Source organism: Dreissena polymorpha, chromosome 16 (genome assembly GCF_020536995.1).
Source record: "Dreissena polymorpha isolate Duluth1 chromosome 16, UMN_Dpol_1.0, whole genome shotgun sequence".
Lineage (NCBI taxonomy): Eukaryota > Metazoa > Mollusca > Bivalvia > Myida > Dreissenidae > Dreissena > Dreissena polymorpha.
Window position 1 is genome coordinate 22,104,567 of NC_068370.1, and position 13,012 is coordinate 22,117,578.

A 13,012-nucleotide genomic window follows, 5' to 3' on the forward strand; every position below is an offset into this window, starting at 1 on the left:
TATGCTGTTTGCACATAGCCATTTTCACTTTGCATCTACATGGGAAAGGGTTAAAACATATTTTACAACTTCATTACAAGTGTAGCAAGAGTGATTTTGTATGTCTGCTTTACTATTGACTTTTTTTATTTGATTTCAGGTTGTTTCAGATTTTTTTTTTCTATCACAGTTTGTTGTTGACAGTAAGGGTCAGGAGTAACGATGCATAGGAATAAAATTGCAAGTTCGAAGCACAATTGATTTAATAACATACAAACTTTTTTTTCAAAAATCCAGTTCAGGCAAAAACTGATTAGCCTGGTCAGAATTCACAGGCTAATCTGGGATGACACTTTAGGCACACCAAATAAGCCCAGTTTCCCAAGAACAAGGATCATAAGGTTATCAAATTTCAGAGAAAACAAGAAATGTGTTTGTCAGAAACACTATGTCCCCTTCTGCGCCGCTTTGATTTATTTTTATTATTTTGTTACCATTTGGCAGGTTCAGATAATTATCTCACTTTAAAGCTTATTACTTCCCTTATATTTGTTTTTTGACCTTTGAATTTGAAGGATTACCTTGACCTTTCACCACTAAAAATGAGCAGCTGCATGAGATACATCTGCATGCCAATTATGAAGTTGCTATCTTCAATATTGCAAAAGTTATGGCAAAATGTTACAGTTTTGGCAAACAAACCAACCAACCAACCAACCAACAGACAGGGCAAAAACAATATGTCCCCCACTATAGTGGTTGGGACATAAAAACAACTCTGCAGCTTACCCTCTCCCTCTGGTATGACATAGTTTGCTGGGAAGTATCCCTGGTCGCCATTGGCCAGCTCCCCCATCCACCAGTGCTCCGTGTCCTTGTGGAGGATCGTGACCTCATCTCCAGCAAACAGGTCCAGCTCGTCAGAACGCTGAGCCTTGTAGTCGTAGATGACCACGTACTGCAGAGAGAAATTATGGGTTAATATTGTATGAAGGGCTCATCTTAAGTGACTAGAGGATGTTTGTTGGCTTGGGTATTTTATCAATGTGAATGTATATCAGAGGCATCAATTTTAATTTGTAATTCATGAAGAACATTGAAAATTATCAAAGAAGGTAACTGGCTTTTTCAGTGTTTGAAAGTAGGAATTACTAGTTAAGAAGTTACCCTGCATGTCTATGCTAACAATGATATATTTTAAACTGCTACAAGCATGTTTTGGACTTTTAAACGTAAGAATTGAATCTAAAACAATGGTACCTTTTCTTTGAGCTGTCCTGATTTACCTGGAGCTGCTTCAAAATTGAACTGTGCTTTCCCTTGGGCCTGCAAACAAGCAGTTATCAGTATAAGTAACATCAATCATCATCATCATCATCATCATCATCATCATCATCATCATCATCATCATCATCATCAACATAATATTTTTTCATAAAATAACTGTTGTGAAAATCATAGTTAAAAATATGGTGCTCAAGTAAATCATAGTTATAAATCTCAAATATTGTATTGAAAACTTTGCTACAGAATAAATTGAAAATCGTGACAAATAATGCTAATGGATGGATCAATTTGTACATACGGAGCCCGTGAGATTCATCTGTGGACCTCTACCAAACACAGGACTGGTGCTACGTCCATGACGTCCCACTGTAAACAAAAACATAGAAACATGTTAGTTTGGCTTTACTTCATGAAGAACAAGCATAAACAAAGTGTAACCAACATTATGTGAGAACTCGCTTAGAACAATGTTCTAAGTAATTCTCTTTTCTATGGCTACCCCATGTGTAGTGCAGTGTGTATTTTTTCTAGATAAGATTGCCAAAATATGAATCTGATCCATTTGATTTTACTATTTGGGTGATACAGCCAAACTCTTGGAATGGTCAGAAACACTTAAATGGCTTTTAAATATTTAAGTTTCTAAATACAGAGCTTTCAGTTTGAAATATTTAAGTTTCTAAATAAAGAGCTTTTAGAAGCAATAAGGCCAAATGTTCATTATTTTGAACAAGAACTATAATATTGAACCAAAGACAAACATGTTGGAATATGTGTTTTGATGTTTGCAATAAGTGACATTCTCAGTCATGACTCTATATACATGTATACCACAGGTATCAAAACGTCAATACAAACAGATCAAAATTAGTATGAACATTGTCTTGGGACAGAAAACCATTTCAAAATACATGGAAATTCAAGTTAAACACTTAAACAACCGTATTAGTTTACTTTAGAGACTGTTAAGAATCTTAACCTTGGACTTCAACAAGTTCAAGATAACAATATAATAATATAAAATAATAATTAATAAGTTACGCTGTAGGCAATTAACTACAACTGAATGCAACTGATATTCAACTTCCATTTTGATTGCATCATATTTATAAAAACAAGGGACAAAATTGTCACAAAACCAGGTTGTCAGTTGAAAAAAGTCTGATAAAGGGAGACAATTCAAAATGTGTATCGTCAACCCCCTTGTGTAAAATTGACCTTGATTTCAATCAGAAAACAAGGGCTGTTTATAAAACATGCATGCCCTCCATATGGGCAGTCAGTTTTAGTGGAATCCATTGTGTGGATACATTTTTTGTCACTGTGACCTTGACCTTTGACCTAGTGACCTGAAAATCAATAGGGGTCATCTGCCACTCATGATCAAAGTTCCTATTAAGTTTCATGATCCTAGCTGTAAGCATTCTTGAGTTATTATCTGGAAACCATTTTACTGTTTTGAGTCACTGTGACCTTGATCTTTAACCTAGTGACCTGAAAATCAATAGGGGTCATCTGCCAGTCATGATTAATGTACCTATGAAGTTTCATGATCCTAGGCGTAAGCATTCTTGAGTTATCATCCGGAAACCATTTTACTATTTCAAGTCACTGTGACCTTGACCTTTGACCTAGTGACCTGAAAATACATTGGGGGTCATCTGCCAGTCATGATCAATGTACCTATGAAGTTTCATGATCCTAGGCCTAAGCGTTCTTGAGTTATCATTTGGAAACCATTTTACTATTTCAAGTCACTGTGACCTTGACCTTTGACCTAGTGACCTGAAAATCAATAGGGGTCATCTGCCAGTCATGATCAATGTACCTATGAAGTTGCATGATCCTAAGCTTTAGCGTTCTTGAGTTATCATCCGGAAACCATCTGGTGGACGGACCGACCGACATGTGCAAAACAATATACCCCCTCTACTTTGAAGGGGGGCATAAAAAAAGTCTGATAAAGAAAGACAACTCAAAATCAAAATGTGCATTGTTACTGATTGTTCATAATTACATAGTTGTTTCAAAATCAATCTATTTTTAGTTGTGGCGACCTTGACCTTGGAGATATTGACGTAATTCTTTCGTGCGACACACCGTCCAATAATGGTGAACAAATGTGCCAAATGATTTTAAAATGTCACAATGCATGACATAATTATGGCCCAGACAAGCTCATTTATGGCCATTTTTGACCTTCAAACTCAAATTGTGACCTTGACCTTGGAGATATCGATGTGATTCTTTCACGCGACACAACGTCTAATGATGATGAACAAATGTGCCAAATGATTTTAAAATCTCACAATGAATCACAAAGTAATGGCCCGGACAAGCTCATTTATGGCCATTTTTGACCTTCAAACTCAAATTGTGACCTTGACCTTGGAGATATCGACGTAATTTTTTAGCACGACACACCGCCTAATGATGGTGAACAAATGTGCCAAATGATTTTAAAATCTGACGATGATCAACAAAGTTATGGCCCGGACAAGCTCATTTATTGCCATTTTTGACCTTCAAACTCAAATTGTGACCTTGACCTTGGAGATATCGACGTAATTCTTTCGCGCAACACACCTTCTAATGATGGTGAACAAATGTGCCAAATGATTTAAAAATCTGACAATGAACGACAAAGTTATGGCGCGGACAAGCTCATTTATGGCCATTTTTGACCTTCAAACTCAAATTGTGACCTTGGAGATATCGACGTAATTCTTTCGCGCGACACACGATCTAATGATGGTGAACAAATGTGCCAAATGATTTAAAAATCTGACAATAAACGACAAAGTTATGGCCCGGACAAGCTTGTTCCGCCCGCCAGCCCACCAGCCCGCCCGCCAGCCGACATTCGCCAATCTAATAACCAGTTTTTTCTTCGAAAAACCTGGTTAAAAATCATATAAACAATTACATTTCTCACTATCAATATTTTATTTTAAAAATGTCCATCATGAATTTTCCAAGTAAGGCCCCTGATAACAGACCTTCGCTGAACTTGGGTCTCCAGGAGTCAGCCCCCTTCATGTACATGTTCTGTGCTGCAAAATGTTGGTGTCTCTTTGTGGCCTCCATGGACCGACTGGCGTGAGGACTAAACATCGTTGGGCTGCCAGTCTGAGTAATAACACAGCAAATATCTGTCTTGTTGTTTTGTTTGAAAGGAAATTTCTACCATATTTATATAAAATAATAACTATTATTTCAGTTATATAGTTTGGCTGACTTTTTTAATATAAATAATGCTTTAAGTTTTAAATTACCCTAAATGACCTTCATTGGACATAGAACATAATCATAACCATTAAAATATCCAAAAAACAATCTAAAATAAAAGCCAATAGGCAATTTCAACAAATCCTCATAAATAAGTTATGGTTGTGACCGTTTATATTGCAGTTTCAATAATTTATTGAAACACAAAATACTACGCTGCGAGCATCCTACCTGGCTTATGAGTGACAACTCACAAGAGCTTATTGAAAGAATGACTTGATCGAGAGTACATAAAAGTTAAATAAGCTTTTGTTTCTATTACATTAATATTTCTCCAATACTGTTAAACTCAAAATATTGTTCACATAATCGTTTTTATCTACCAATAAGCAACTGGTTGTTCTGCAGGGATTAAATTCCCACGCATCAGAACTCCTCATCATTGTTTATTGGCCTATACACATCTAGACAGCATGACAATGAAATATTTGAAGTTTTAATATTATCCCAAAAAATGTTGAAATAGTTTGCTTCCGAAACTTTTATGACAGAGTAACTTCAATATTTTCCTTCCTTGCTGGAAAGGCATGGGATAAATGAGGGAGATCTTTAATCTCTAGCAAAAAGTGTTTTCTATTTCAGAGGTCTAGTGACAAGGATATGTTCAATCAGGACTCAGATTACCAAACATTTAACAGAAAGATATAACAACAATAAATAGTTAACAAGACTATTGCCAATAAGCAATAAAAGTCCCAAACTCCAGCATTTTCAGATTATTTTTTTATATATATATTTGTTGCCATAGCAACCAGAATTCTTGACGTAGGAACAAAATGAAATGACGTGCATAATCTCCATATTGCCATCTGTTTCAAGTTTCATGAAAAGATATGAAGAACTTTTAAAGTTATCACAGGATCCAGAAAAGTGTGACAGACTGACAGACAGACTAACACACAGAGTGCAAACTATAAGTCCCCTCCGGTTTCACAGGAAGGTGACTAACAAGCACATTTGTTGAATTGATGTCCCCCACCAAATTAAAAAAAGTTTGTGACAGATTGACGGACATGTGGAAGGACAGACTGATTAACACTTCCAAAATTTTAGCCCTCCACCTTTGGCGGGGGATTAAAAACAAAAAAACAACAACTTTTATATTCCTACCATTGATCTGGGTGTAGTTCCGTACATATCATATCCATGGGAGCCCAGGGTCATCATGGTGCTGCGTGGGCTCATGACTGCAGTTCCAGGTAGGTCCAGGGTGGGGGTCATGGTCATCTGAGCCTGTGTGGGAATCAGCAAGTGTGAGCTTACAAAGTGGGGAAAATGTGGGCAAAACAACGTGGGACAAATGTTGGTGAAATGTTGGTGAAATGTTGGTGAAATGTGGGAGATCAAAAATCTGTGTCAAAGTTCAAGAAGAGTTTTCTTATTTCAAGGTCTGATGAAAAGAATTTGTTCAATCAGGTACCTGTTGGTAAAAATTTAAACTGTTTTTTTAATCCCATTTGATAAAATTTTACCAAAAAGTTCTCTTTCTAAACCTGCATAAACTGTGGCATGAAGGCTCAAACCTGTTGAAATGATTACCCGGTAATACTTTACAGTAACAAAATAAACAAGATAATATTATCTATGTTTGCTCGAAAATTGTCGATTTATATTTTTAATTATAACTTCATGAACAAAATTGGCTTTTACTAAAAAATTCCTTTTTAGCTTCCGTAGACCAAATATAATTCTCTCAAATGACAGCATTAAATGTTGAGTACTGCTAGATCAAAAACATCCTTTATAATTCTCTTCTCAAGTCCAACGAATCAATGTGGAAATAGTGTACTCTTATGAATAGGCCTGCCTTTTTCACATGGTTCATGCCAAGCAAAGAAACTTATGTTAATGTAAACACTTTGTAGATTCATTAAATACTCTTTAAGTCATTCAATGATGTGATGGCTTAGTTTAAATGACCAACAAAACTATGATTCTTACAAAATCCAATTGAGATCACAAAGAGTTACAAGATATTTAATACTCTGAAACCAATATTATTTGTTAAACACATATTTTCATGGATTGTCTTGGATAAACTCAACCAGGAATTTTCAAATGTTCAACAAACATTTATGTCTATAGTCTTTTGTAAGACAAGAAAATTTAATAATTTAAGATCCAACTCATAATGCCAATTGTACATATCCAGAAAATATCATTTCAATGAAATAAAACGAATGAACAGTTCGACATGTTTATTCACACAGCATGGAATATGGTTAAGTTGGTGCCCCTGAATGTTATTTCAACAGTGTCTGTATGACGTTGGTATATAAAAAATCAAAACAAACAAAACACAAATCACATATATGTGATTTACATGTGACACACATGTTATTATATATCCCATTATATTAGACACAATTTGAATATCTATTTCACAAAGCTCCTTGAGGACAAGATTATACAATTCATAAAATAAAACACCTACATGTATAAAGTCTCTGGCTATTATACCTTTTTACCGATTTAGAAAATGTAATTAAACTAAAAACAATTCATGTTTGAAAGAGGTAAGAAGAAGGCACAAAGACATTTGTATTGGCTATTCCAACTGAATACCAGATTTCCTGTAGGAGCTTTCAAAATACTGACCCAAGGCCATAACTTGGTAAAGGAGCTTTGAGAATACTGACCCAAGGCCATTACTTGGTATCGGAGCTTTGAGAATACTGACCCAGGCCATTACTTGGAATAGGGGCTTTGAGAATACTGACACAAGGCCATTACTTGGTATAGGAGCTTTGAGAATACTGACCCAAGGCCAATACTTGGTATAGGAGCTTTGAGAATACTGACCCAAGGTCATTATTTGGTATAGAAGCTCTGAGAATACTGACCCAAGGCCATTTCTTGGCATAGGAGCTTTGAGAATACAGACCCAAGGCCATGTCTTGGTATAAAAGCTCTGAGAATACTGACCCAATGCCATTACTTGGTATAGAAGCTTTCAGAATACTGACCTAAGGCCATTACTTGGTATAGGAGCTTTGAGAATACTTACCCAAGGCCATTACTTGGTATAGGAGCTTTGAGAATACTGACCCAAGGCAATTACTTGGTATAGGAGCTTTGAGAATACTGACCCTAGGTCATTACTTGGTATAGGAGCTTTCAGAATACTGACCCAAGGCCGTTACTTGGTATAGGAGCTTTGAGAATACTGACCCAAGGCCATTACTTGATATAGAAGCTTTGAGAATACTGACCCAGGCCATTACTTGGTATAGAAGCTTTGAGAATACTGACCCAAGGCCATTACTTGGTATAGGAGCTTTGAGAATACTGACCCTAGGTCATTTCTTGGTATAGGAGCTATGAAAATACTGACCCAAGGCCATTACTTGGTAAAGAAGCTTTGAGAATACTGACCCAGGCAATTACTTGGTAACAGAGCTTTGAGAATACAGACCCAAGGCCACTACTTGGTAACAGAGCTTTGAGAATACTTACCCAAGGCCATTACTTGGTATAGTGGCTTTGAGAATACTGACCCAAGGAAGTTACTTGGTATAGGAGTGTTTTAGAATACTGACCCAAGGCCATTACTTGGTATAGGAGCTTTCAGAATACTGACCCAAGGCCTCTACTTAGTAAAGGAGCTTTCAGAATACTGACCCGAGGCCATTACTTGGTACAGGAGCTTTCAGAATACTGACCCAAGGCCTCTACTTGGTAAAGGATTTTCAGAATACTGACCCAAAGCCATTACTTTGTATAGGAGCTTTAAGAATACTGACTCAAGGCCATTACTTGGTATAGAAGCTTTGTGAATACTAACACAAAGCCATAACTTGGTATAGGAGCTTTCAGAATACTGACCCATGACCATTACTTGGTATAGGAGCTTTGAGAATACTGACCCAAGGACTTTACTTGGTAATGGAGCTTTCAGAATACTGACCCAAGGCCATAACTTGGTAAAGGAGCTTTGAGAATACTGACCCAAGGCCATTACTTGGTATCGGAGCTTTGAGAATACTGACCCAAGGCCATTACTTGGTATAGGAGCTTTGAGAATACTGACCCAAGGACGTAACTTGGTATTGGAGCTTTGAGAATACTGACCAAAGAACATTACTTGATATAGGAGCTTTGAGAATACTGACCCAATGCCATTACTTGGTATAGGAGCTTTGAGAACACTGACCCAAGGCCATAACTTGGTATAGGAGCTTTGAGAATACTGACCCAAGGCCATTACTTGGTATAGAAGCTTTAAGAATACTGACCCAATGACGTTACTTGGTATAGGAGCTTTGAGAATACTGACCCAAGGCCATGTCTTGGTATTGGAGCTTTCAGAATAATGACCCAAGGACGTTACTTGGCATTGGAGCTTTGAGAATACTGACCCAAGGCTATTACTTGGTATAGGAGCTTTCAGAATACTGACCCAAGGCCATTACTTGGTATAGGAGCTTTCAGAATACTGACCCAAGGCCATTACTTGGTATAGGAGCTTTGAGAATACTGACCCAAGGATGTTACTTGGTATCAGAGCTTTGAGAATACTGACCCAAGGCCATTACTTGGTATAGGAGCTTTCAGAAGACTGACCCAAGGCCATTACTTGGTATAGGAGCTTTGAGAATAGTGACCCAAGGCATTACTTGGTATAGGAGCTTTGAGAATACTGACCTTAGGCCATTACTTGGTATAGGAGCTTTGAGAATACTGACTCAAGGCCATTACTTCGTATAGGAGCTTTGAGAATACTGACCCAAGGACGTTACTTGGTATAAGAGCTTTCAGAATACTGACCCAAGGCCATTACTTGGTATAGGAGCTTTGAGAATACTGACCCAAGGATGTTACTTGGTATAGAAGCTTTGAGAATATTGACCCAAGGATGTTCTTGGTATAAGAGCTTTGAGAATACTGACCCAAGGCCATTACTTGGTATCGGAGCTTTGAAAATACTGACCCAAGGACGTTACTTGGTATAGGAGCTTTCAGAATACTGACCCAAGGCCATTTCTTGGTATCGGAGCTTTAAGAATACTGACCCAAGGCAATTACTTGGTATAGGAGCTTTCAGAATACTGACCCTAGGTCATTACACAATGCCATTACTTGGTATAGGAGCTTTGAGAATACTGACCCAAGGCCATTACTAGGTAAAGGAGCTTTGAGAATACTTACCCAAGGACATTACTTGGTATAGGAGCTTTAAGAATACTGACCCAAGGCCATTACTTAGTATTTGAATGTTAACAACTTTCCAAAATTAAATAAATAACAAAAATACCGGTACTGTTAAAACAAGTGAGAAAACAAGTACTGACCCAATGCCATTACTTAGTAAAGAAGCTTTGTGAATACTGACACAAGGCCATTACTTGGTATAGGAGCTTTCAGAATACTGACTCAAGGCCATTACTTGGTATAGGAGCTTTGAGAATACTGACCCAAGGACGTTACTTGGTATAGGAGCTTTCAGAATACTGACCCAAGGCCATTTCTTGGTATCGGAGCTTTAAGAATACTGACCCAAGGCCATTACTTGGTATAGGAGCTTTGAGAATACTGACCCAAGGATGTTACTTGGTAAAGAAGCTTTGAGAATACTGACCCAAGGCCATTACTTGGTATAGGAGCTTTGAGAATACTGACCCAAGGCCATTACTTGGTATGGGAGCTTTCAGAATACAAACCCTAGGTCATTACACAATGCCATTACTTGGTATAGGACCTTTGAGAATACTGACCCAAGGCCATTACTTGGTATAGGATTTTGAGAATACTGACCCAAGGACGTTACTTGGTATAGGAGCTTTGAGAATACTGACCCAAGGCCATTACTTAGTATTTGAATGTTAACAACTTTCCAAAATTAAATAAATAACAAAAATACCGGTACTGTTAAAATAAGTGAGAGAAACAAGTAACAACAAAACAACAACAACTTTGTGAGCAAAGACACATTAATATCGTTAACATAATTACCATGGTCATATGATGTTGCATATGCATCATCTGAAGTTGTATCCATATATATATATATAAATATTGCTGATTTTGATATCAAACACAAGCATAAATGCAATTGTAACAAGCAAATGTTTTGAATTGATACCCCTCGCAATTTTTTTAATGGATGGGTGCAGTACTTAAAGAAACAAAGGGCAATAATTCTTATATAAGTAAGTGTAGGGTTATGGTTCTTGTGCATGGCACTTCTCCTCATTGATATCTATACATGTATTAAGTTTCATGTTGAAATCTTCTGTAGTATCTCAGGTAAAGCCCTGAAAAAATGCATCATTCAAAAACAACAAACGGCAATAACTCTTATATAAGAAAGTGTAGGGTTATGGATCTTGTGCATGGAATTTCTTCTCATTGATATCAATACATCCATGAAATTTCAAATTTTTAAAATCCTGTATTGTATCCGAGATATAGCCCTGAAAAGTTACATCTTTCAAAAACAACAATGGGCAATAACTCTTATTTCAGAAAGTGTAGCATAATAGTTTTGTGCATGGCTCTGCTCCTCATTAATATCTATACACCCTTAAAGTTTCATGATGATATCTTATATATTTACTGAGATATAGCCCTGAAAAGATTTTTGACAGACTGACTGACAAACTGACGGACAATGCCAATTCTATATTCATCCCTCTTTGGTTAAAAGGATAAAAATTATTGTATTCAAGATGACGTAAACCTTGTATATATATATTTACTTTATAAATGATAATTTTATTGTGTGTTGGAGATGAATTTTTGAAAGTTAGGTATTCAATTCAAAATTTGAAAATGAAGGCATAAAAGCATTTGGTTCCTGACCATACAAGCAAACGTTTTCAATTATCTACCATGCAAATACACAAGTCCTCAAGTAGATATAAAGACATGGAAAACTAACAGTGATAAGGCAATGTCAAGTAGCCAAAATCACATTGCCAAGTTAAATGACCAACTGAACTTCACATGACTTTGAACTTCACATATCAAAAGTCAAAGTCACTGGACCAAGTAGCATTGTAAAGTCAAAAGGCCCAATCAGCTGGCAAATACACATGATCAAGTCAAGTTGAAAAGTCACATATTTATGGTAAAAGTAAATGTCCCACAGCTAAATCACAAAGCAAATGCAAATGGTCAAATCACCAAGCCAAGTCACATAGCCCATTCACCTGGCTATGATTGCCTGGTTGAAACTCCTGCGTAACACCACAATTTGCTATAACCAACAAACTTAGATCACCTTTCTTATATTCATGGCTCAGACATGTTTGAAATAAGGAAAATCACATGGCTATGACAACCTGGCTTAAACAACCTCAATTATATCCCATGGCTAAGACAATATGTTTGAGATAAGTCTAAATCACTTCATCCCACTGAGTACTTACCGTGACCTTGTTGAGCGTCTTCATGACCTTGTCAAAGCGCTGCGCAGTGTGGATGTCAAACTCCTCCTTGGACAAGACACCCTTGCTGGCTAACTCTTCAGCTAGCTTGGGTGTGCTGAATAGAAAGTATTTGGTGTCACAATATACCTTACAATTGTGTTTGTCTGTTTTATATTTATTTATATGCTAACGCAGTGTAATTGTTAACAGGGATTCACTTAAATTTTTTCCCGTTATCAGAAAGTCCAGGGAAAGCATGTTTTTTACATGCTGCGTTTGACGCAATAAAACATTTCTGTGTACATGTATCGTATTGCATTCAATCTAAATTTAAATTCGCTCGTCCAATGAAAGCTGTGTCCCATTATGCACTGTACTATTTTTCTGAAAAATGGCGTAGGCATATGGATTTGTTTATGAAATTCGGAAACATATTTCTCGTCATAATGTTTAAGGTTATTTTTTCGTAAGTGATGTTGTAATTATATTGGATTATCGGATAAATGTGCACATAAGAAAAGCGGTATGTACTGTATACTGTTATAGTTCGATTCGGTTTATATGCATGTATTTGCGGATGACAACACAGCATGACAATACACAGAACCTATTTTATAGGCTATACTATACCTGTATTTATAGCCCCCTTAAATAAATAAGCTCAAAACTTATAACGCTGTCCGTTTATAACGCTGTTGCGTGGCTTGGATCCCGTCATCCGCGTTATATTGGAGTTACAGTGTATTTCTGTAAATTTATAGTGGTCAGCTTACCAACTCACACGTTTCAGTACTAAGAGCACATTCTCATTCCGATAACTGACAAGTGCTTTTCTTAAATTAGAGGTGAGGAGAGAATGGTCATAGAATTAATCAAATTACAAATCCTCACACAAAGTAAGTATCTGGTAAGGCTAAGAATTAAGCAAGCTGTCCTTGGATTTGTTGTCAAGTGCTATACCTACCGATCTACCTAGCATGGTTAAAAAACAAATTTCCTTGAATTTCTCAACTTCAGGTTGTGCATGTATTTGTTTTTTCTTAATTTTCTATTTAATAAATCCAGAATCATACTACAATAATCTATGT

General features: G+C 36.7%; 1 protein-coding gene across 4 annotated transcripts in view; it reads right to left on the reverse strand.

The window, feature by feature from the left end:
* LOC127862221 (jouberin-like) overlaps nucleotides 1-13,012 on the reverse strand; it is a 51,629-nt gene that overhangs the window by 4,766 nt on the left and 33,851 nt on the right. For 3 of the 4 annotated variants that reach the window (XM_052401247.1, XM_052401248.1, XM_052401250.1), the window contains exons 26-32: nucleotides 11,925-12,039; nucleotides 10,507-10,536; nucleotides 5,665-5,787; nucleotides 4,266-4,395; nucleotides 1,565-1,632; nucleotides 1,240-1,305; nucleotides 769-937 (exon numbers count right to left, since the gene is read on the reverse strand). In XM_052401247.1, the coding sequence (XP_052257207.1) occupies nucleotides 769-937; nucleotides 1,240-1,305; nucleotides 1,565-1,632; nucleotides 4,266-4,395; nucleotides 5,665-5,787; nucleotides 10,507-10,536; nucleotides 11,925-12,039 (701 nt within the window). The remainder of the gene's footprint in view (nucleotides 1-768; nucleotides 938-1,239; nucleotides 1,306-1,564; nucleotides 1,633-4,265; nucleotides 4,396-5,664; nucleotides 5,788-10,506; nucleotides 10,537-11,924; nucleotides 12,040-13,012) is intronic. The other variant, XM_052401249.1, reaches the window with a different exon arrangement.